Source organism: Schistocerca americana, chromosome 4 (assembly GCF_021461395.2).
Source record: "Schistocerca americana isolate TAMUIC-IGC-003095 chromosome 4, iqSchAmer2.1, whole genome shotgun sequence".
In the NCBI taxonomy this organism is placed as follows: domain Eukaryota; kingdom Metazoa; phylum Arthropoda; class Insecta; order Orthoptera; family Acrididae; genus Schistocerca; species Schistocerca americana.
This window is the reverse complement of record NC_060122.1, coordinates 334,051,546-334,077,922: the sequence shown is the minus strand read 5'-3', so window position 1 is coordinate 334,077,922 and position 26,377 is coordinate 334,051,546. Positions and strand designations below refer to the sequence as shown.

Sequence of the window (26,377 nt, the reverse complement as noted above, 5' to 3'; positions counted from 1 at the left end):
ACAAGAAGAGAATAGGAGCTTTCGAAATGTGGTGCTACAGAAGAATGATGAATATTAGATGGGCAGATCACATAACTAATGAGGAGGTATTGAATAGAATTGGGGAGAAGAGAAATTCGTGGCACAACTTGACTAGAAGAAGAGATTGTTTGGTAGGACATGTTCTGAGGCATAAAACGATCACCAATTTAGTATTGGAGGGCAGCGTGGAAGGTAAAAATCGTAGAGGGAGACCAAGAGATGAATACACTAAGCAGATTCAGAAGGATGTAGGTTGCAGTAGGTACTGAGAGATGAAGAAGCTTGCACAGGATAGAGTAGCTTGGAGAGCTGCATCAAACCAGTCTCAGGACTGAAGACTACAATAACAACAATTGCACTTAAGTCGTCGTGATTCGTGATGGTCTCCTGGACCTTACGAAAGGAGCGACATTGCTTTTAACTGGGTCTGTGAGCACCATAGAGAAGAACGCATGCTCTGCAACGTGCTCCCGTGCTGGCCGCAAAGTTGGTAACGAATTCTTGTGATAGTGCGTCCCGTTCCTCTACCAGCCCGATTGACAACTATTGAATGGACGTTGTGCCTGTGGACGTGCTGCAATATATCACCCCAACGAATCCAACATGTGCTCGGTTGGTCTTAAATGGGGGGTACTGGCAGTCTTGTCCATGTGCCGAACATCCTCTCGCTCCAAGAGCTCTTCCACATGCGCTGTTCGATGCAGTCGTGTATGCATGAGGGCCGGATGCATCCCTGAGAAGACGCACATGAGGAAGAAGTATAGTGCCATAGAAACGTCGACCGGTGAGTGTATCACGATCAAAAAGGTGGAGACCGGTAGTCCATGCAATGCCTCCTCGTATCATAACACTTGGATCGCCAAAACGACCACTGTGCGGCTGGTCCCGGCGGAGGTTCGAGTCTTCCCTCGGGCTTGGGTGTGTGTGTTTTTCCTTAGCATAATTTAGGTTAAGTAGTGTGTAATCTTAGGGACTGATGACCTTAGCAGTTAAGTCCCATAAGATTTACACACATTTGAACATTTTTTGAACCAAAACGACCTTGTTCGCAAGTGTTCCTGGGTGCATTACGTGTTTCCACCTATCGCTGTACGAGGGTATGTCTAAATGATGATGTTTGGTTTGTGGGGCGCTCAACTGCGCGGTTATCTTTGCTCAGTCCGATCTCGCCACTTTGATGAATGATGATGAAATGATGAGGACAACACAAACACCCAATCATCTCGAGGCAGGTGAAAATCCCTGACCCCGCCGGGAATCGAACTCGGGACCCTGTGCTCGGGAAGCGAGAACGCGACCGCGAGACCACGAGCTGCGGACGGTACGTCTAGAGTAGCTACTCATACTGAATCTGCCCTCATCCGAGAAGAGCACGTGTCACCACTCCACGTTGGTCCACTCTCTGTGCTCTTTGCACCATCGCAAACGGTGCCGCCGGTGTACCGGGGTTAAGAGAACACAACATACTGGTCGTCGGACAAAGACGTCACCCCATGCAGTCGCCGTGCCACTGTGGAGATTGAGATTGCGTGCCTTGGAGTCCTGTTAAATGTGGTTGCAATTACACTCGCTGTTTTACGTGTGGCCCTTCTTACCTGTTGCACAACGTAGCGGTCATCTGGTGCTGAAATTGGCATTGCTGACCTTGGGGCGGAACGTCATCCTTGCACATGAAGACTGTGAACGATACCAAAATTCTGGGCTACGCTCATCACACTTCGCCTTCTCCCAGTCTCCCGATGATGCTTCCTCGTATGAAGTCACCCAGATGTTGTCTTTGGGCAATGATGTAATGAAGAACACTACAACAGTTCCCTGTAACTGCTTGCTGGTTGATACACACTGTCTTTTTCCCGTTCCTTCAACTGTCTCGTGTTCCCGCGCCACTCTATTTGCCGCTATTAGTCACGCTGACATCACGTCATGTGATGTCAAGCTTTTTCTGCACGATTGGGAGCGGCAGTATGTTCCCGCGCTTACATTCATTACCAGCGTTTAGTTAATATGTTACGTCACTTTATGTAGATCTACTTTAAGTTCTGCAGAGCATTGTTATTGTTGATAACTGTGCCTTAACAGATTGTGAGGCAAAATGTTCAGCTCTTGGGGTGAAGAATCTCATAAATGCACCCAGGTTACAAACTTGACACTTGGGTTTACTAAAGTCTGTGGGGAATCACGACAGAAAACATAGGTGACTGGAGGGTGCCTGCAAACCACAACATACGCTACTGGCCATTAAAATTGCTACACCAAGAAGAAATTCAGATGATAAACGGGTATTCATTTGACAAATATATTATACTAGAACTGACGTGTGATTACATTTTCACGCAATTTGGGTGCATAGATCTTGAGAAATCACTACCTAGAACAACCACCTCTGGCCGTAATAACGGTCTTGATACGCCTGAGCATTGGGTCAAACAGAGCTTGGATGGCGTGTACAGGTGCAGCTGTCCATGCAGCTTGAAAACGATACCACAGTTCATCAAGAGTAGTGACTGGCATATTGTGACCAGCCAGTTGCTCGGCCACCATTGACCAGACGTTTTCAATTGGTGAGAGATCAGGAAAATGTGCTGGCAAGGACAGCAGTCGAAAATTTTTGTATCCAGAAAGGCCCCTACAGGACCGGCAACATGCGGACGCGCATTATCCTGCTGAAATGTAGGGTTTCGCAGAGATCGAATGAAGGGTAGGGCCACGGGTCGTAACACATCTGAAATGTAACATCCACCGTTCAAAGTGCCTTTAGTACGAACATGAGGTGACCGAGACGTGTAACCAATGGCACCCCATACCATCACACCGGGTGATACGCCAGTATGGCGATGACGAATACACGCTTCCAATGTACGTTCATCGCGATGTCGCCGAACACGGATGCGACCATCATGATGCTGTAAACAGAACCTGAATTCATCCGAAAAAACGACGTTTAGCCATTCGTGCTCCCAGGTTCGTCGTTGAGTACACCATCTCAGGCGCTCCTGCCTGTGATGCAGCGTGAATGCTAACTGCAGCCATGGTCTCCGAGCTGATAGTCCATGCTGCTGCAAACGTCGACGAACTGTTCGTGCAGATGGTTGTTGTCTTGCAAACGTCCCCATCTGTTGACTCAGGGATCGAGACGTGGCTGCACGATCCGTTACAGCCATGAGGATAAGATTCCTGTCATCTCGACTGCAAGTAATACGAGACCGCTGGGATCCAGCACGGCGTTCCGTATTACCCTCCTGAATCCACCGATTCCATATTCTGCTAACAGTCATTGGATCTCGACCAACGCGAGCAGTGCCGTCGCGATACGATAAACCGCAATCGCCGTAGGCTACAATCCGACCTTTATCGAAGTCGGAAACGTGATGGTACGCATTTCTCCTCCTTACACGAGGCATCACAACAACATTTCACCAGGCAACGCCGGTCAACTGCTGTTTGTATATGAGAAATCGGTTGGAAACTTTCCCCATGTCAGCACGCTGTAAGTGTCGCCACCGGCACCAACCTTGTGTGAATGCTCTGAAAAGCAAATTATTTGCATATCACAGCATCTTCTTCCTGACGGTTAAATTTCGCGTCTGTAGCACGTCATCTTCGTGGTGAGGCAATTTTAATGGCCAGTAGCGTATGTTTTAGGGAAGACTCCCAACTCCAAGACATGACAAAGAAAATAATGGAAACCATTGGGGTAAAGATTCGTGTCCCCTAGAAAATCATATAAAACATGAAGTCTCAAGCTGGAAGACTGGCTAGTCAATTTTCCAACAAATCCATACGTTCAAGGTCGTGAACATCAGCCTAAATGTTTATAAATGATTTAACCCTCCACAGCTACGCAACACCACAGAATAAAACGGATTAATCATCCGCACTGCCAGTACTGTGGAGTTGTTGGCACTACCACACACAGAACAACAGGTTGCTCTCAAATTACGGGCTGGTGGAAGTCGATAAAATTTAAATCAGCGAGTCTAATGTCAACGACAGTCAACGAAATAAACAGCAAGAAAATAATGTAAATGGACGTCAAAGTGTTTCCATCACACAAGATATGAACACTCACATTGCTCAACGAGAGAGAAGAGACCAAGAACGACTTTAAACAACACATGGTGAACAAAAAAAGAAATCCCCAACAACAAATAGAAAAGAGATAAGTTTTTATCATTCATTCATCTTATTTAAATCTTTTACTTAAAGTCAATGTAAAAGATTTTTAGTACCTGCTGCTGAATAAATTCAGCATTTTCTGGAAAGAAAAGGAAAAGTAGGTAGGGAACAAGACTTGCCATCGTGAAGTTGGTGATTCGGTTCTCATTAATCGCAACTGTTGTTACTTTCATTTAAATTTTATATTTATATTTATTTTCAAATGAAAAAGTTAATTTGCAAAAATTTATTAAAAATGTAATCATTTTATGTTTAGTACTAATTACCGTTCGTACGAAAATAAATTAAAATTTGTGACAGTTGTGCAAAATCCCTTTTCGTTAAATGAAAAAAGTATATACGTTAATAACACTGCAAATAACTAAAGGCTTTTATTTTGCATTTGATGATCTGCGTTTGTGTAGGAAATTTTAATTAACTATGAATATTCTTATTTTCATGTGATCAGTAACTAAATATAAAAGTACGTTATTTTTATTAAAAAGTTGTAATTCAAAATTTATCAATTAACATTTCCATTTCTTAATAAATATAGAATTTAAATAAAAGAAGTTGCTACTAACGAGACTCCAACCATCGACTTGACGATTACAAGACCAGTGAGATATGTACGCAGCTATCGACAACTACGGTAACAAATCTTAGAATTTGATTTTGCCAAGTCTTTTTGAAAACTTTTTCGTATTTCTTTAGGTAACTCATGTTCGGTGTAATATCAGAACCCAAACAACTATTATTTTTATGAAATATTAATACAAGTTTTGCTCAAATAGGTATCTTTGAAGTTCAGAGGGAGACAGATAGTTTAACTTATCGCTGTTTAATTTTCGATTTTCAGGTGTGTTTCTTCACTGATGTGCAGATATTTTAGCCTCTGGCCTCATTTCTTGTGACGTAGGCGTCAGAGCGAACGACACGCTTTCAGCCATTGCTCTGTCTTATGTTATACGCCTATTTCATTTTCTGCTGTGTCTGGGACAAAGGCATTAAAGTAAAAAAGTTACTGTCTGTGGCACCTCACGAATAAGTCATTAAATGATTCAGGTAAAACCAATGATTTACCTATTTTTAGTAGACTCCGAGTTGGCCCTGAAAGCACACATTGTTATCTGTTGTTTCTTAAGTTTAATTTACGTCATTCTATGTAATAATATTTTAGGTTGTTCGCGTATGGTATTGCTGAGAGAGAGAGAGAGAAAGAGAGAGAGAGAGAGATGTGATTAAGATAACATTAAAGAATATTTCTCCTCGCAGATACTCCAATGTTGTTAAGAGATAAGCATATTCGATAGAGATAGTGACCATTCTTTGACTGTGTAACAAAGCAAGGTTCAACTGACATTTTTAGCCGTGATTCTCATGAATGGGAATTTTTCAACTAATACTCAACCTGTATATTTTTTCAGTTAATTTTTGAGAATCTTAATCTAAAATTTATTATTTTGTTTGCGATAGCCACATCGGTCACTGAGTTGCAAATTCTATATGTATGAAGAAAGCTGAAGAGGAAAGAGTAGTCCGTAAGGTCCGCTTGTAAATGCGTACTGTTATGTGTTACTTGGAATTTGCATTTCTATTTTTACTAACTTGCTTTACATTCTGAAGTAACTCTTCACTGAAGCAAAAATTGTTCATTGCACAAAAGAAAGTAGCTAGAGTTATATGTGGAGTTAACAGATATACGTCTTGAAGTTACCTCTTTAAGCAAATAGGAATACTAACCACACCCTCACAGTACATTTATTCATTGATGAAATTTCATCAACAAACCACATGAGTACAGCTCTAGAAGGAAAAATTATCTGCATTACCCTTTGCTGAACCTAACTTTCGAGCAGAAATGGGTGACATACAGCTACAAAAATACTTGACGTTCTCCTCATGGAAATAAAATGCCTGACACATAGATTAAAGATGTTTCTCCTTAATGTCTCCTTCTATACAATGAGGAATTATTGAACAGAAATAGTTATTTATACCAAAATCTGAGAATGGTTTTTCGTCTTTTTGTATTTTTGTTCTGTGATGTTTTTCAGTTGACACGTTCCAAATCATAACTTTTATCGTATGATCGACGGAACATGTCACTAACTAACTAACAATCGAGCCGCGGATGACTTCGTAGTTGCTCCCAACGTTGTAGCTCTTACAATTACTTGGGGATCATTACCAATACAGAGGTCGCGTCATACTCCAAAAAAAGTCCCTCTCGCCGTCCAAACAGCCTCGTAAGGATCAACGGTACCAGCCGACCGCCGTGTCATCTTTAGCCAATAGGCGTCAATAACTGTGGATACGCAACGGCATGTGGTCAGCATACCACTCTGCCGGCCGTTGTCAGTTTACCTGACCGGAGCCGCTATTTCTCAGTCAATTGGCTTGAGTGCACCTTGCTTACCATCACTGCTCGGCAGACTTGGATGGTCACGCATCCAAGTACTAGCCTAGCCCGGCAGCGTTTAACTTCAGGGTTCTGACGGGAACCGGTGTTACCATCGCGGCATGTCTGTCGGACCACATCATACTCACGTGAATGAAAAACGTTTCCGCGGTACATATCGATCTGATGCTCGAATCAACATACCAGATCGAGTAAAAACAGACTTTTTAAGATCACTTCTGATTGGTCTCATGCGGCCTGCAACGACTTCCTCTCCTGTGCTAATTTATTTACGCCATACTAGCACTTACACTCAACGTCCCCAATTACCTATCTTAGTCTTCCCCTACAGTAATTACCCACCACAGCTCCCTTAAGGTGGAGTTATTTCCTGATTTCTAAACATATGTCCTATCGTCCTGTCCCTTCTTACATTCAGTAACGCATTCATTTACTCGCCAATTCCACACAGAAGCGCATCATTATCTTAGTAATCAAATTAATTTTCAGCAGCCTTCTGTTACACTAAAAACGAAATTCTGTTTTTTTTCTGGTTCACCCACAGTCCAGACACATTTCCGTAAAATGCTGTGCTCCAGAAGTACATTCTTCAAAATTTTCTTCCTCAAATTAAAGCTTGCGTTTGATACCAGTAGTCTGGCGATGAATACTCTCCTTGCCTATGCTAATTTCCATCTTAGATCCTGTTTGCTTCATCCGTAAAGAGTTGTTCTGCTTCCAAGTTAGCAGAATTCTTTCGCTAAGCAGTCCCCAGCTGTCTGTTAAGTTCATCCTTAGTTTCCTTTTCTGTACTTCTCAATACTTTCTCCTATCTTTAGTTTACTTTCAATCCGTATTCCGTGGTCACCAGACTGTTCATTCTGCCTCACATTCACTGAGGATAGCGACGTCATCGATGTCCTTTCACCTTGAATTACCCGCCTCCATAGCCGAGATCGCTGACGAACGCCTGGGTGGTGGCGTTCGATTTCGAGATAAGCAGAGGTGAGTGAAAGTTCCACTGCCACTATTCATCCGGCAAGAATGTATGATGGTGTAATGAACCTGACGACCGTCTTTGGACCAATGTCCTGGTTTAAATTCCCAACTTCTCTCTAGTTCCCGTGAAGTGAGGCCTGGTGACACCGTTTATGGTAAACAGTCTGTCACAACGGGGCTTTAAGCTCGGTGCCCTTGTTGCGTCGAGAGGCGTTAATCTATTTGTCGGCACTGGGTTTCACCTTTTCCCTTCTCTGAACATCATCATACAACACAAACATAACACTACACTGACACTCTACACTCATCTATTACACTCACTATCACTTTACAAATATACATACGACACAGGTCTCACATGTACACAAAGAAAGGGCCTACATTCGCGGATGAACAACACCGTTTCCAACAGACAGCTGAACCCTTCCCGTGGGATATCCCAGACGACAATTCCACACGACATTTACATTTTCCCCCTGAATATTAATCCCGCTTTTTAACGATTTCTGTAATTCGTTCTTTGCTTCATCGATATACAGGTTGGACAGCAAAGGAGGAAGACTGCATCCATGTCTTATGACCAGTTTTAATCCGACCTTTTCTCTCTTGGTCTTTTATTCATATCGTTCCCTCTTCGTTCTTGTACACATTCTATATTAATTGACCCTCTCTATATCTTATACCTACTTTTCTAAGGATTTCAGATAGGCAGATATCAAACACAAATGTGTGTTATTCCATTATTTGCAAGCAGTTCACTTATTTTCTTAGGAGTAAGGACTGCACCATAGTTGATAAAAGCTGTCTCTTTATGTGTCACCTGCTGGTGCGAAGATAAGTTGTTATTCAGGAGATTTTCAGCGCCCGCGGGAGTGACAAGTTGTTATTGTGAGATATCGCGTTAGATATCTGTGGGGATGAACGATTATCGTTACACTGTTATTTACAGCGCTCAAAAACGTCGTCTACGAACTTAAAGCTGTTCATGTCGATTTGTTTGTAAAGTATTGTCATAATTCCGTGGCTGATCGTGAATCTCCAAATGAATCAAAGCACCAGCTAAAATAACTTTTTAATGTATGAAACCTAGTGAGTTCCGAGACATCTTGAGACATCTTAATTACGTAGTGTTTTTGCCACAAAATCATAGCTATGCATCTCGCACGAATCACGAATTGAATCTAGGAGAATGAAATATTTTGTCATATTTAATAGTATCCAAATCTGGGTAAAATATCGAAGAGAAAGCCTTTTATTAATTAATTCGCTGATAGACGCATGTTACATCGGTACGGTTTTAGATACAACTTGACGTCAACCAGCTGCTGTTACCGCTACCTTCTCCCTTGAAGCATTATTTGAGCGTTTAATGGTTCAAATGGTTCAAATGGCTCTGAGCACTATGGGACTTAACATCTGAGGTCATCAGTCCCCTAGAACTTAGAACTACTTAAACCTAACTAACCTACGGATATCATACACTTCCATGCCCGAGACAGGATTCGAACCTGCGACCGTAGCGGTCGCGCGGTTCCAGACTGACGCGCCTTCAGCCGCTTGGCCACTCTGGCCGGCTGAGCGTTTAGTGGTGACATTATCATCCTGAGCATAGCAACGGTGCAACAGTTCCGCCAGTTAAGGAAATAACGTCGCTTACATCTGCCAGAGTTTGAATTAAGAATGGAATTGTCACACTTGACGTAGTCCCTGTAAGGTAGTTGAAGGACTCACACAATTTTTACATGTACTCTTCTTTTCTGTTTTACACCACATTCGCCTACAGTTGATGAAGAAGCTAACAGTACATGTTTAAATCGTTTTGTGTCAGAGAAAATCTTGCGGCACTGGCGAAACTGTATTCTAGCACCTATCTCAGTTTTATATATAACGTTTATCGATGGCAAATGCTGCGGTATATACTGCTCAGGGACAGGTTCGAAGGAAATAATGTCAATTTCCCTTAAAAAAAACCTCCATTGTTGAATAACTGTTCCGGCAAGCGTAAGGAGCATAAAGAAAGATTTGTCCAGTCATGTCATAGGTAGTTAGTGACTACTTTCCTCACTAAAAAAAATTGAATAAGATAGTAATAATGCCACCGTGTAACATGTTCCACGATTGTACAAAATTGTTTCTATTCTTACTCTGCATATTATCCTAGCAACTGTAATCTGTATTATCTCAGCAGTTAAAGAACGTTTGGAAAGTAAAGAACTTGATCAGAAAGTGTGAAGTGATGATATTTAGCTTATTCTTGTGGTCTGTATGCCAAATAAGAATATGGTCCCATAACATGTAAGAAAAGCTAGCAATGCATTTATTTAAATATTCAATACACAGAATGGTGCACACTAACATAAATTTATCTTTATCTTTACGGGAAGAGCGACACCATTTCGGAACATAACTTTACTCACACACACATCAAATACTCTTTTCGCGCGTCACAAGAATTTGTAGTCAACAATCGATGGGCACCGCTGTCCAAAATTAAATCAACGAACCTCTATTTCCCCGCCGTGCGTCTAATTCACTATAAGATCATACAAACTGTCAACAGATGTTCGTACGATAGTGTTTTGCCCGGAAGATGGCATTCCGGTCAACGGATAATCAAGCCAGTGACGACGTCAGGGCACATAATAAACGAGGTAGTGTTTATGGGTAGTCCCACATCCACATAGGCTGTATACACAGTCACAGGCGGTGCAGTTATGTCACAGAGAAAACACGTACCAGACTCTCTGCAGTGGAGGGCCAGAGGAAGAACGGCAGCAGGACAGTCGCAAACTGATCTGGCCCGATGGCTAACATATCTCGTCCTGTTGCTTCTCGGATGTGGCGATAGTTTGTAGACGTCGAGACAGTGTTCCGAAGATCAGGGCAGGGCCGACCACGTGTGAAATCAGAAAGAGAGGACCGTTATTTGGCTGTAAAGGCACGACGTTACCGCCTTGGTACTGCACGCCAATTGGCATCTGACCTCGCAGCATCCACTGGAGGTGTTGTACCGGGGCAAACTGTGTACAGAAGGCTTCAGCAGAGCAACTTTTATTGTTGGAGATCTGCTGAGCGTGTACCTCTGACGCGTCTTCACAGGAGGGAACGTCTAGAGTGGAGTCGTCAACATGCCACCTGAACGGTTTAACAGTCTCTTTTCACAGATGAGTGCCAATTTGGTGTGGAAAGTTATTCTCGACCGATTCACATATGGAGGGAACTTGAAACACGATTTCGGAACTCAAACGTTATGGAAAGTGACCGATATCGAGGAGGAACCCTAATGGTGTGGGCAGGGATTATGTTGACCACTCGAACACCTCTTCGTGGAATTGCACGGGTGAATCGTCAAGGTTTAACTGCTGTCCAGCACCGTGACGAGATCTTGGGATCTCATGCGCGTTTGTTGCGAGGTGCTGTGGGCCCAGACTTCGCATTGGTGGACGATAATGCTCGACCTCATAGAGCACAGGTGGTTGATGTTTTCTTGAAAACGGAAGATACTGCACGCATGGCCCTGCTCGCTCTCCCGATTTGAATCGCACAGAGTACGTCTGGGATGCACTAGGGCACGGGTTGCATCACGTCAGCATCCACCAACCACTCTCCGAGACTTGCCAGCAGCGCTGCAGGATGAACGGGCGTTATTGCCTCAACATGAGACGATGATATCATTCACAGCATGCCCCGTCGTTGTTAGGCCTGTATTGCTGCCAGCGGTGGTCACACCCCATACTGAGCACATTAACCAATTGTCTGAATGTGTGTGCAAATCCGTTAAGTTGGAAAATACGAAGAACATTTTTCTCTATCTTTATGTATGTTGCACTTACATACGTTCTGTATTCTTACATAGTTTCTACTTTACTATCACATGTTTATACTGTTTTGTGGAAAAATAAAAGCAGCCATGCAAAATTTCTGTTTATTGCCTTAATTTTGGACACCAATGTATAAGTAACGGATAGGAACCTGACGACGGCAGCAGGCTGAAGAAACGCATAGCTACAATAAATATTTGAAAATAAACGTGACTGAAGTTGATAAGGTGTTATTTTATAAAAGCACACGGTGATAAGGATATTAATCTTCTGGACAAGGCATGTTTGGAACACGACACCGTATATGTAGCAAATAAAGATCCTCCAGGACGTCATGTTGCATATCGAATTTTAGCTGATAAAGCCAAGGCAATACGTGTGATAAGGGATATTGGTGTAGGACAGCGCACTGCAGATTTTTCAGTTGATAAAACCATGCAGGCTAAAACTAACTTATATTTCGTGAAGCAATAGCAGACTTCAGCGAATTCTGTACAACATAGATAAATTTAAACGTAGTCCTATGCCTTCATTCTTCTGTGTATGCCGGCCGGTGTGGCCGTGCGGTTAAAGGCGCTTCAGTCTGGAACCGCGTGACCGCTACGGTCGCAGGTTCGAATCCTGCCTCGGGCATGGATGTGTGTGATGTCCTTAGGTTAGTTAGGTTTAATTAGTTCTATGTTCTAGGCGACTGATGACCTCAGAAGTTAAGTCGCATAGTGCTCAGAACCATTTGAACCATTTTTTTTCTTCTGTGTATAGTTTTTGCCTTGTTGGTTAAAATACTATTGACACCATGACCAATGGGAGGAAGTTAAATTTCATCAGCATGCGATTTTTTATAGTCATCCGCTCCATGACACACGTTTTTAACTGTGTGTATGAGGAGTAATGATGAATACCACGTCCGTCCATTGCCATTTTGAAATATATGTCACAAAACTCACCACCGTCGTCTGTTTAAAGGACTGCAGGTTTTCAGCTTGTTTGTGCTTACAGCACACCCTCTGTGGACGGAAATAATCGCTTTCTCTGTGTTCTGTTATACAAGTACGAGGAGGATGAATTTTGGTCATGAGTCTGTTAACGCTTTGAACCGCTTTTTTTCTCACACAAGGAAGTTTACAAGTTGATTGGATTCATCCTACCAAATCAGTCATTGACTCTTCCATTGATGGAATAGAAGAGTTGTCGGGCGGCCAGTATGTAAGACTCCTACAAAATAAAAGTTAAAGTGCTGGTAATGTATAGATGTAAACAATCAGCGGTATAATGGAGTGAAGAATGACATCCGTGATGGACAGTGTCTGACGAGTCAGAGGCAAATACAATGTTACTTCAGCCACACTTTTAGTTCATGCGCAATGCATTTCAAACTCAGTGGCTTCATCTTCAAGTACTTCTTAAATTCATCGCATTCTCCTGGATATATTTTGGAAACTCCTGAACCTGTTATGAAAATATTTTTAAATTACAAATTTTTTACTCGTAAATTCAAAAAAATACATTAAAGGTATTTGGATACAAAGTACAGTACACATACAGCGAACATTAATTATAGCTACATTTTTGTACACTTCAACTCGCACTATACTTGAATTAAGATATACATTCGTCATTTTTTCAGTAGACGCTGACACAGAGAAAGTATGTTACAGGTGTACAATACAATCAGCTGTTTCAAGGATTATTTGACACTGTCGATTCATAGATCATATGTTCTATCAGGCAGTAATATCATGATATACTTTTAACTTTTTTCTTCTTGTTCAGAAATGTACCTTCAAAATTCTCTAAAAAATCTGACTGTTAAACATAGCTGTTTTCATTAAGCGTGTCAATATTTATTTTTGAGAAGTGTGAGTAAATTTTCGGTTCTTAGAAAAGATCAGGAATATGTCTTCTGCTTCTTTTTCAGCTTCTCATTTATGTCATTAACTACAAGTCTATAGATGTACATATGGTTAGCTATAGCTGATATACACAAATGATTCAGACGAAAGGCATCCGTGTATCGTTCTAAACGTGCCAGAAATCTTCTGCTTGTCTGGCTAATGCATTAAGTAGCGCAGTTTTTGCCATATGCTTTAAATACGTTACTATTTTCCTTTGTTACTCTCGTTTCATTTCATTTCAATTCGTGAGCTGATCGGTATCCAAACTTGATGTTTCACAAAAATAATTTTGATCTTTTGGAAGAACCAGTAATCTACTTACGCTGTTTAAAAATCAGCTAATGACACGCTAACAGTTTAATGTAATCCACTTTCGGACGACATAACGTTCATGAAGAGATGAGCCTCTGAAGTGGTTGACCGATGGAGCAGGTGGTAATAGAAAACAAACGTACATTTCGTGTATTAAAGTCCCTGCAAATATACAACAGACTACAACGTTGAACTAAACGTGAGCGTATCACTGAAGGAAATAAAGCACTGACTGTGCATATTGCAGTAAAATAATGTATTCTGCCCTGTCGACGTTGATTCATTATTCAGTAGCAAGATTTGTACGAACTTAATGTTGTGTTCTACACCGCTGGTGTTTTAACTGTATGTTTACCACAGCTGACTCTTCTCGAAGAACCTTCAGGTTGACCTGCTTGTCGCCGATAACTAGACTGAGCTTTTGAATACTTAACACGTCCTCTACGAGTGTAGAATTATCAGTAACCAGAGTCCCAGATTAGAGTACCAAAGCCGCTCAACGTGACTGAATTTGGATAAGGAATTGCACAAGTTTCAAATTTAAAATACCTTTAAAAAATGTAAAAAAAATTTTGCGAGTTAACATTCCTTGAATAATCCCTTCCACGTTTGGGGTTTTATACTCCCTTCAATAACGAAAGAGACAGGTAAGAAGATTTTACCGTCTTTACAAAATTTGTAGGTGAGTGCCGAAGAGAGAATAAAAATAGGTCTTCTATAGCATTTTACCACTTTCTGCTTCAATAACAGCAAATATTACACCGCATTTCACAATCAGCTACACAAACCAAAATAATTAGGAAATCATTCAAGAACCAATCATTGTGTGAGAATTATCTTTCTATTAATTTTAATCTTACACGTAAACGGAAATACGAGCAATTGAATTAGAGATTACATTATTTTAACCCTTTCGTGGTTAATGGGACACATATGTTACACTAAAATAGTACGCGGTTTTGATGGATGGGATGCCTTTACTTTATATCTGTCTAATGCTAGCATGTAGCGAGATGCTTTCAGAACTTTGATAAAAATGCTACAGACCATGGGGTCGATATATAGAAGGCTGTGTGTGATCAAATTGGGCGGCGTGTATTTATATTGTGTCTGTTTCACGAAAGCAGGTCAAATTATCTCACTCTCAGGAGAATAAATGTGTTTTGGTATGATTTTTCATATTTTTTCCCGTAATTGACATCCTGATAAAATCATTCTCAAATTAAAAATTTAACACTGAAATTCCTTGGTTCACATGAAAACTTGGATATATCTCGGTCCGTGGACCACATGTGTCCCACTCCATCGATTTTCAAAATCGGTTAGCTTAAAAAACTTTTTTGTTGTGAAAGTGTATTATTTATCGCAAAGGAAAACAGTTTTTGACGTTGTTATTGAAATATAGGCGAAATAAATTTCAACTATGAAAGGGTTAACAAGGCGACGAGTTACAGCATTTAAATATTTTTGAAAAATCATGTAAGCAATGTTGTCGATCTCCCCTATTCAGTTTAAATTTATTTGGAACAGGTGCTGAATGGCTGATACAGGAAATGCTCAGGCATAGGAATAAAGCTTGGTGACGATAAATTCACTGGATTTGATTCACGGATGACCAGGTAATATCCTCTCAACACGAAGAGGTTATGATATACAAACTGATCCAGATTAAAGAGAGTGTAGGGAATGGGGTATGAAAATAAATGTGGACAATATGGCGTGTAGGGCAGAATTATATGAAAACGGACACAAAGGAAAGACAAATAAAAAAAAATCCTGCAGAAGTTGCCTAGGGAGTTGAAAAGAATGGGTTATAATAATCAACCACTTCCTTATAAGCCTAACATTTCTTTCATCACTGCTAAGCGACACTTGAGTTGGTGTAAAGAGCGATGCCACTGGACAATGGATGACTGGAAACGAGTGATTTGGATTGATAAATCACGCTGTATACTGTGTCACTTCAATGGAAGAGTTTGGATTTGGATAATGCCTGGAGAATGTTGCACATCATCAAGGGTAGTGTCAACGTTACCTGTTATCATGAAAACAGTGACGTGAGACGAGGTTGTATTACGGTATGGGAGTGCTTTTCGTGGTTAGGGTGTGACCCTCTTATCGCGCTTACGAAAACGCTCAATGTGAAAGGATAAGAACACCTTTCACAGCACTGTGTACTGCGTACAGTAGAGACAGTTTGGAGACAATGATTACATCAGCATGAGTGTGGCCCTTGTCTTTAATCAGTTTGTGTGAGCCAGTGGTCTGCGGACAATAACTTACCTGAAATGGCCTGGCCTGCCCAGAGTCGCCACCTGAAACCAACGGAACAGCTTTGGAATGATTTAGAACGTCGACTTGACTTCAGAACGCAGCATCCAACATCACCACCTTCTCTGGTTTCGACTCTTGAGGAAGACTGGGCTGCCATTGCTCCATAGACATTCAGTCCCTCATTGACAGTGTCTCCAGCAAAGTCGTCATAAAGACAAAAGGTGGGCATATCCCAAATTAATGTCCACTTATCTATGTCCACATAATTTTTATCAGATAGTGTCTTATACTGTATCTAAGAGTATTCTGCCTACGTATAACACTGAAGTAGCTCTAGCCTGTATATTTTGGCTTGGATCAAAACCTGGTCGCATCCAGTGTGTTAAAGTTAGCCTTGTGTAAATCCATCTCAGTGCAGGGGTTTGGTCACACTACAGGGGATGGGTGGCAGTCCGCAGTCCAGAGGGCACCACCTACTCATGTTTTCTTTGGACCTTACAACTTCTTAGCGCAGTCTGGTGAGAGATTTCCAGGAGGTTCACTCCTCAGTATGGCCCGAAGAAGTTGTTCCATAGGTGTTAACCAGATACTGAGGTGTGCGATTCTTTCTGTTAACAGGTGCACTCTCTTGGGTTGCGGTGTATCATGAGGTTATGTGTAGCACCCAGAAATCTTTTCCTAGATTTAAGCAATGATGGTCTAGCAGGTGGCCATTATTTTCTCTTTTCTAGGCGCCTCTTCCCGTCGGATGTCCGGTTGTGCGATACCAGCAAGACAGTAGAGCCTGTCTTTGGGTGTTGACCTCACCATCCTCTTACAGTATGGCGGAGGACGAGGAGGAGGAGATTAGTGTTTAACGTCCCGTCGACAACGAGGTCATTAGAGACGGAGCGCAAGCTCGGGTTAGGGAAGGATGGGGAAGGAAATCGGCCGTGCCCTTTCAAAGGAACCATCCCGGCATTTGCCTGAAGCGATTTAGGGAAATCACGGAAAACCTAAATCAGGATGGCCGGAGACGAGATTGAACCGCCGTCCTCCCGAATGCGAGTCCAGTTTACAGTATGGCATGGTTCGTCAAGGGCTATGTCGACCTGCTTGCCCTTGGCGTGACATGACTTATGGCTTAATGGGCACGCAAACTCCGATGCTAAATAGCGTAAAGCAAGGGCTCTAGTCCTTATTACTGAGGGCTGTGAACCACACGTAGCTCCTGGCGGTTTGCCGACAATATTGTATCTCGCTGCAGCTTTCTGTTTAACTTTATTACTGTGTTTTCTGGAAGTGAACATTCTGTCTACGGTGATACCTAGAGATATTTTTGGGTTGTGCGGTGTTCTAGTGGATTGCCCTCCCAGGTCAACTACAGGTTTCTATTATAGTGTCTGTTCTTCAGATGGCGCACACATACTTGTTTTTTGGCAGGAGTGGGTGTGAGCTGATTGTCCTTGTAAGAGGGAGCAATTTGTTCCAAGGATACTGATAATTCTATATGATCAGAAGTAGCTGGGCAATTATTAGTCGATATTAATATGGTGTGTTTCCACCCTTCGCCTTTGTGGCAGCTTGAACTTTGATGGGAACACATTCAATGTTGTGCCTATAATGTATGTGGTGAATGGCAGCCCATTCTTCCTGAAGAGCAGAAACGGGAGAGGGTAGTGATGTTGGACTCTGGGGTCTGGAGTGAAAACGACGTTATAACTCATCCAAGACGCGTTGGGTTCAGGTCGGGACTCTTGCGGCGAAAGTCCATTTCGGGAATGTTATTGGCCAATGTCATTGCATCACAAATGTTCCTTTCCGAGAGGGTCCACTGTCATGCTGATAATCTCAAAATTGTTACTCTACTGTGCGCAGAAAACAATACTGTAAAATTTGTTCGTATCCTTCCATACTTAGGACTTATCACTCTCATGACGTATCACCACCTTCTCCGTACTTCACTGGTGACACCACACATGATGACAGGTAACGTTCTCCAGGCATTTGTCAAACACAAACCCTTCCATCGAATTGTCACAGGGTATAGCACACTTCATCGATCAAAATTACTCGTTTCCAGTCATGCACAGTCCAACGGCGTCGCTCTTTTCACCAACTTAACTTGAAAGTGTAAATCTCCATGACCGCCAAAAATATTTGCTTTGCCGGTGATGGTGCGATCATCAGCATAAATAAAACTCCGGGTGTTTTGAGGGAGAGGCTGGTCACTAGTACAGATGTTAACAGCAATGGGGCAAGTACACTGTCTTGTGGGAGGTGACTGAAGTCTACATACACTACGTGATCAAAAGTATCCGGGCACCCCGAAAAACATACGTTTTTCATATTAGGTGCATTGTGCTGCTACTTACTGCCAGCTACTCCATATCAGCGACCTCAGTAGTCATTAGACATCATGAGAGAGCAGAATGGGCACTCCACGAAACGCACGGACATCGGACGTGGTCAGGTGATTGGGTGTCACTTGTGTCATACGTCTGTACGCGAGATTTCCACACTCCTAAACATTCCTAGGTCCACTGTTCCCCATGTGATAGTGAAGTGGAAACGTGAAGGGGCACGTACAGCACAAAAGCGTGCAGGCCGACCTCGTCTGTTGACTGACAGAGACCGCTGACAGTTGAAGAGCGTCGTAATGTGTAATAGGCAGACATCTATACAGACCATCACACAGGAATTCCAAACTGCATCAGGATCCACTACAAGTACTATTACAATTAGGTGGGAGGTGAGAAAACCTGGATGCCATGGTCGAGCGGCTGCTCATAAGCCCCACATCACGCCGGTAAATGCCAAACGACGCCTCGCTTGATGTAAGGAGCGTAAACATTGAGCTACTGAACAGTGGAAAAACGTTGTGTGGAGTGACGAATCACGGTACACAATGTGGCGATCCGATGACAGGGTGTGGGTATTGCGAATGCTCGGTGAACGTCATCTGCCAGCGTGTGTAGTGCCAACAGAAAAATTCGGAGGCGGTGGTGTCATGGTGTGGTCGTGTTTTTCATGGAGGGGGCTTGCACCCCTTGTTGTTTTGCGTGGCACTATCACAGCACAGGTCTACATTGATGTTTTAAGCGCCTTCTTGCTTCCCACTGTTAAAGAGCAATTCGGAGATGGCGATTGCATCTTTCAACACGATCGAGCACCTGTTCATAATGCACGGCTTGTGGCGGAGTGGTTAAACGAAAATAACTTCCCTGTAATGAACTGACCTGCACAGAGTCCTGACCTGAATCCTATAGAACACCTTTGGAATGTTTAGGAATGCCGACTACGTGCCAAGCCTCACCGACCGACATCGATGCCTCTCCTCAGTGCAGCACTCCGTGAAGAATGGGCTGCCATTCCCCAAGAAACCCCCCAGCGCATGATTAAACGCATGCCTACGAGAGTGGAAGCTGTCATCAAGGCTAAGGGTGGGCCAACACCATATTGAATTCCAGCATTACCGATGGAAGGCACCACGAACTTGTACGTCATTTTCAGATGTGGCCGGATACTTGATCACATAGTGAAGCATCTTCGATTTTGGAGAAGGTTGGAGTCATAGCTAAGAGTGTATAGTTCGTGTAAGAGTAGTCGGTGTCTGACTGCATCGTAGGCCACTGAAAAGCCCAGAAAGAAAAGCCCCGTGATTTGTGTGTCTATAAAACCGATTTCGATGTGCTGCGTTAGATTTAGTGTTTGCGTTGTACAGTTTTTATCCGGTCTGAGCCAACCTGTTTCGCAATCAGAGACGACTCGACGGTGAAGTAGTAGCCTTTCGAGAATCTTGTATAAGCGGCACAGTAGGGAGATAAGCGGAGAGATGGTAACGCAACGTCAAAAGGCCGTCTGCCCGCCCATTCCTAACACACAAAATCGACTGATAATGTTTGAAATGCTACTGGTAATCGCGTCACAACATACGGTTCAGGAGAAGACTTCTTCACAAAGGCATTCTGGCCTAATTTCCCCAGGATGCTGGACGGAACAATTCAAACTATCAGCTCTGTCCCATAAAAAACACGATTTCCTCGTAGATGCTGTAAAAGACTGCCCTCGATGAACCATCTTCAGAAGATACAGAACGAATTACGTATAGGGACTCACGCAAGAAACAGCCGCTTTACAGGATGAGTGCATGTCACCTTTGAGAAGAATGCTTTCAGCGAAGAAATCATCGTGACAGGTAGATTCATCGCCTCTTCGAATGAAAAGAGAGAGGGAGCAATGGATAAGGCTGGTGGGGGCTGCTGACATAGATAGAAAGAGCCAAATGGCTTGGAGACTGAAGAAGCCTAGCTAGTGACCCTACTAAACAGGAAACCACCAAACATTAACAACAACAATGACACACGAATAAAAAAAGAGGAGAGTAAATCCACACGTACCACAAGAGACAGAGGTACTGTCCAAACACTTTGCCATTACAGAGCTGGAGATGGTTATCAGTAATTGCAGTAATAACAATGCAGCCGGCCTCGACGAAGTATGCCTGGAGCAACTAAGACGTTTCGAACGCATGCAAAAAGAAATGGGTGTTGGAAATGGTATATAACTGCATGACGACCTGTACACACGCCAGAGTTTGGAGATAATTCCAAATGATTGCAGTCCTAAAAGCTTCAGGCCTATCTCTCTAGAGTGCTCCTTGAAAAAGGATCGAATTTAATTATTATTTCAGTGTCGCGTGCGAATAAAATTTCGTTTTGTAAAGACTTCTGTGTCGGAAACTGTATGTTCTGTGTTTTACTGCAGTAACGTGACAATCTGTTCTCAGTAAGGCTGGAACTAATCTTACTCGCCACTATCGTATACGCTAAATCGTTCACAAACCCTTTCACGATTTTTACAATGACACTTGTGCCATCTGCAAACAGAAATTTTGACCGATATGTGAGTTAATGTTCTCACAACATAGATAACATACTTTTTAGAGGGTTCTTAATAGCGACCCGCTACGCTCGTTTTACACGAACGAATGGTCAAAATCGATTAGTCGTTGTGGGTGCGCGTCACGTGCTGGCGACTAAATCAGTCGCGAACGACGATGCAAGTAGATAAATGACGTCAGTGATCAAGTGACTATGCCGAATGTGGAGTTCTAAAATTTGAGTATGCTGCAGACTGCGCATATGCAGGGATAGGGGACTGTAATGTCGCATTCTAACATTGGAACTTATTTCCTCCAAAGTCACTTCTGTTGTAATTATAAACTAGCGACCCGCTCCGGCTTCTTACGGGTAGCACTACGAGGGTAGTCTGAAAAGTGTCTGACCTAACACAAAAATATGATTTTTTTAAATGAACACATCACCATTTGACTGTGTTGTTGTTTGAAGAAATATTACTTTTTCTTCAAAATTATTTTTGTTCTTTAACATAATCTCCTTGTAAGTCTATACACTTCCCCCCAGTGATACTCCCACCTCTTTAACCCGTCCAAATAACAGTGTCTTTCTGCGCAAAATAGTTGTTTACGAAAGCCGTGGGTCGTGCGGAGTGGCCGCGTGGTTAGAGGCGCCATGTCACGAATCGGGCGGTCACTCCCGCCGGAGGTTCGAGTCTTCCCTCGGGCATGGGTGTGTGTGTGTGTTGTCTTCAGCGTTAGTTAGTTTAAGTAGTGTGTAAGTCTAGAGACCGATGATCTCAGCAGTTTGGTCCCATAGGAATTCACACACATTTGATTTGATTTGAAAGTCATGGCCTTTTAATTTGACGAAAATTTCTGTCCTCCAAGTTCAACTTTTAGCCGATGGAAAGATCTGATGAATAAGGAGGACAGTTAAGTAGCTGGAACCACAATTCGTGGATTTTCGCCATGGCAACCGCTGAGATGTAAAGCGGCTCCAAGTGAGCATTCGTGGCACCCAGCGCGCGGTCAGCTTTCTCATCCATAAATTGTCAATCAGTATGTGACAAACACGTTCTTTAGATATGCTCACCACCTCTGATATCTCTCTCATTTTAACTGGACGGTTCTGTAGCACCACTGAGTGAACTTGAGTAATGTTATCGCCAGTGGTTCCAGTTTTTGGCCGTCTCGAACATTCACTTGTACGGCTACGTCTAAATATAGCTGCCCAAAATTTCACAGCGGTAAATAATGGTGCAAAGTCACCGTAGGCAGCGTCCAGCTCGCGTTTAAATTGCGTAGGCATGGTTCCTTTCAAAAATAAAAGTTCAATGACGTCTCGATACTCAGTTTTGTCCATTTTCACAAATGCACTCGCATCGACTCAGTAAAACGACTGTCAAACAACAACTGAACGTCCAAAATGGCCTTAATGCGCATGCACATACAAATTCCCCAACTTTTGTTGACAAGTGCCGTTACCTTCATGTTGACGTCGGAAACTTCAGACTATCCTCGTAAGTATCTATGGTCGGACGCCTTGCCTGGCAACTTTGTAAAAATAGTACAGTAGTTCCTGTGCTTAACCTTCATACGTTACAGGAGGGCCTGGTTTTTTTTCCTACTAAGGTTCTCCCACAAGAGAGACGGTATATCTAAACCAAAACGATATCTTTACGTTTTACAGTACCTGGATTAAGAAAACGCCTACACTGTACACAAATAAGAACGTAAATAGATAAGCGTTTATTAATGAAATCTGTTTCAACAGTGAAAAACTCAGTTCCGTTCAACGAAAAAAATAATTTTCGATCTTGTACGGGCCGGCCGAAGTGGCCGAGCGGTTCTAGGCGCAACAGTCTGGAATCCTGCCTCGGGCATGGATGTGTGTGATGTCCTTAGATTAGTTACGTTTAAGTAGTTCTAAGTTCTAGGGGATTGATGACCTCAGAAGTTAAGTCCCATAGTGCTCAGAGCCATTTGAACCATTTTTTTGATCTTTTTTGGCACTTAGATGCAAAGTATAAAGTAACAATATGCTATTAACTACCTACTAAATATTGTTTTATATGTATGTTAATGTATATTTTTGTGGTGTCACCGCCAGACACCGTACTTGCTAGGTGGTAGCCTTTAAATCGGCCGCGGTCCGTTACTAAACGTCGGACCAGCGTGTCGCCACTATCAGTGATTGCAGACCGAGCGCCGCCACACGGCAGGTCTAGAGAGACTTCCTAGCACTCGCCCCAGTTGTACAACCGACTTTGCTAGCGATGGTTCACTGACAAAATACGCTCTCATTTGCCGAGACGATAGTTTAGCATAGCCTTCAGCTACGTCATTTGCTACGACCTAGCAAGGCGCCATTATCAGTTACTATTGATATTGAATCATGTACCGTCAAGACCGACGTTCACCATTAACGGATTAAAGTTAAGTATTCCACCAGCTACGTCCGTTTTTCTAAATTCTAATTTCCTTGTCCTGTTCCAGACCTCACGCCAGCCTGCGTGAATTAAAACGCGTGCCTTTCGGCGTCCTCTAGTAACACGGTGTTGGCTCTCCTACCAACCAAAACATTGGCGACGAGGCACAACCACGTTCTTATCGATATTGCCCTGATTTACTTGTGTAATGGCTTCGCCACAATCTCCAGATGTACTGTCCGAATTTTATCGCTTACAGAATCAGCAGACGCAGGCCTTACTGGATGCCCTTGGACAGCTCGTCCAGGGTCAACGGGCAATGCAAAACGATGCGGCAGCCGCCGCTCCACCGCTATCCCAGTGTATCATTCTAAAGCCATACTGACTGTTAATCGGCCCTTACTCTTTTAAAAACATGAACAGGTTTTTCAGAGTCCGCTACCATACTAGCTATTTGTTGACTTAGTTACATTATTCAGTGACGCAGCCAAGCGGTTAAAGGCGCTACAGTCTGGAACCGCGTGGCCGCTACGGTCGCAGGTTCGAATCCTGCCTCGGGCATGGATGTGTGTGATGTCCTTTGGTTAGTTAGGTTTAAGTAGTTCTAAGTTCTAGGGGACTGATGACCTTAGAAGTTAAGTCCCATAGTGCTCAGAGCCATTTGAACCATTTTTCAGTGACGCAACATGTTTCGAGGTTCAAACCTCATCTTCAGGCTACAATGGCAATAAAAAATATTTCACAGAAGTAATCATAGATACTAAATTTGTTCCTTGTGTCGTGTTTTAAGTGCCCGTTGCAAGTTTATAAACAGTGGTTAATAAGATGCAGTGAGTCACGGTAATGGAAGGAACTGAACACACCACAGGAAGACAGGCATTTCATATGAACAACGATGACCACAACACATGTGAAGACTGTAAATGTCTGAGCGTACTTCTGTTAAATGATTTTGTATTGCCATAGTAGCCTGAAGATGAGCTTCTTACCACGAACCGTGTTGCCTCATCAACTAATTTAAGTAGTAAACAAAACTTTTGCGACTAGTAGTCAACTCTGAACGCCTGTTCTTAATTTATATTAATGACTGTTCTGAATATACATTAATGACTTGCCATTCTATATTCACGAAGATGCATAGCTGTTACTTTTTGCTGATTATACAAATGTAGCTATCACACCCAACAGACAAGAATTAACTGATGAAATTGTAAACGATATTTTTTCAGAAAATCATTAAGTGGTTCTCTGCAAATGGGCTCTCATTAAACTTTGAAAAATCACAGTATATACAGTTCCACACAGTAAACTGAATGACACCATTAATAAATATAGACTTGATCAGAAATCGGTAGCTAAGGTAGAATATTCAAAATTTCTAGGTGTATGCATTGATGACGGGTTGAACTGGAAAAAACACACTGAAGATCTGCTTATGCTATTAGGGTCACTGCAAATTTTGGCGATATGCATCTGAGTAAATTAGCTTACCACGCCTATTTTCATTCTCTGCTTTCGTATGGCATCATATCCTGGGGTAACTCATCATTGAGTAAAAGCGTGTTGCTTGCACAAAAGCGTGTAATCAGAATAATTGCTGGAGCTCATCGAAGATCATGCTGCAGACTCTTATTTAAAGAGCTAGGGATCTTCACTGTAGCCTCCCAATATATAACAGAAAGAAACATTCCACGTGGGGAAAATATATATATATATATATATATATATAAAACAAACATGCTGTGACTTACCAAACGAGAAAGCGCTGGTAGATAGACACAATAAAAAACACACATACGCACACACAAATTTCAAGCTTTCGCAACCCAAGGCTGCCTCATCAGGAAAAAGGGAAGGAGAGGGAAAGACGAAAGGATGTGGGTTTTAAGGGAGAGGGTAAGGAGTCATTCCAATCCCGGGAGCGGAAAGACTTACCTTAGGCGGAAAAAAGGACAGGTATACACTCGCGCGCGCACACACACACACACACACACACACACACACACACACATCCATCCGCATATATATATATATATATATATATATATATATATATATATATATATATATATTCACTTATGACATTTGTTATTAACAATCCGAACGAATTCAAAAGTAATAGCAGTGTACATGGGTACAACACTAGGAGAAAGGATGATCTTCACTACTCAAGGTTAAATCTAATTTTGGCCCAGAAGGGGGTAAATTATGCTCCCACAAAGTCTTTGGTCACTTACCTAATAGCATCAAAAGTCTGACAGATAGCCATATAGCATTTATAAGGAAATTAAAAGAATTTCTGAATGGTAACTCCTTCTACTCATTAGATGAATTTTTGGATATAGTAAGTGAGTAATTTCCCCATCCCCCACCCCCCCAAAAAAAATTAAGTGTCATGTAATATTTTGTGTAACGTAATATCTTGTATAGACGCCTTTTATTAACCTGACACGTTCCACATCATTACGAAGTGTCGTATTCATGATCTATGGAACAAGTACTAATCTAATCTAACCTTTCATCTGTCATTACTGCTTGCTCCTAAATTCTGTTACTATATTTAGACTTTTTCGTAAAAACGATGGTCCCTAATAATGTCACTTTCATTGTCGGGTGCCAATTTTGACGCCGACGTGTAAACGGAAACAACCACTCGCGTCAGGCGTGACTCAGTACAGGAATAAAACGACAGGAGTTGTGCAGTAGACTCGCTTCACCAACTGTCGATTGAGACAAAGAAAGTAGCTCGTGTAGAAGGGGCTGGAGGGACACGCGGAGCCGTGCCCAGAGCCGGCCGTGTTATTTCACGAATGGCAGAGGACCTCGTTAGGTGGCGCTCAGCGCAACTTACCCCCGGTAGGATTTGCGCTGGGAGGCGTCTGCCGCAGCCAGAAGCAGTAGCAGCAGCAGCAGGCCGGCAGCGAGCAGCAGCAGCGGAGGAGAGCAGCGGCGAGACATGTCTGCGGCTCGGGAGACGCGCGGCGACTGTGGCGCAGCGCAGGGACTGGGACAGGCCCAGCCGGCTGGTATAACGAGCCGCGCGGGGACGCCAGCGGCGGCGGCGGGCACTCCGCGGCCGCGCCGGCCGGCCAGCGCGCACGAGGAACCGAGCACTGCTGTCTGAACCCGCGCTTCCGGACCGAGGAGTATGTACACACATCCTCCATGGTGAGTGTCCATCGGAGGTGAGAGTATCATCTGGAGTGCCCCAGGGAAGTGTGGTAGGTCCG

General features: G+C 42.8%; 1 protein-coding gene across 1 annotated transcript in view; it reads right to left on the bottom strand.

The window, feature by feature from the left end:
* Positions 1-26,147, bottom strand: part of LOC124612867 (carboxypeptidase B-like) — a 139,538-nt gene extending 113,391 nt beyond the window's left edge. The window contains exon 1 of the mRNA XM_047141298.1: positions 25,999-26,147. Within this exon, the coding sequence (XP_046997254.1) occupies positions 25,999-26,105 (107 nt within the window). The 5' untranslated portion in view covers positions 26,106-26,147. The remainder of the gene's footprint in view (positions 1-25,998) is intronic.
* Positions 26,148-26,377: the final 230 nt, after the last annotated feature.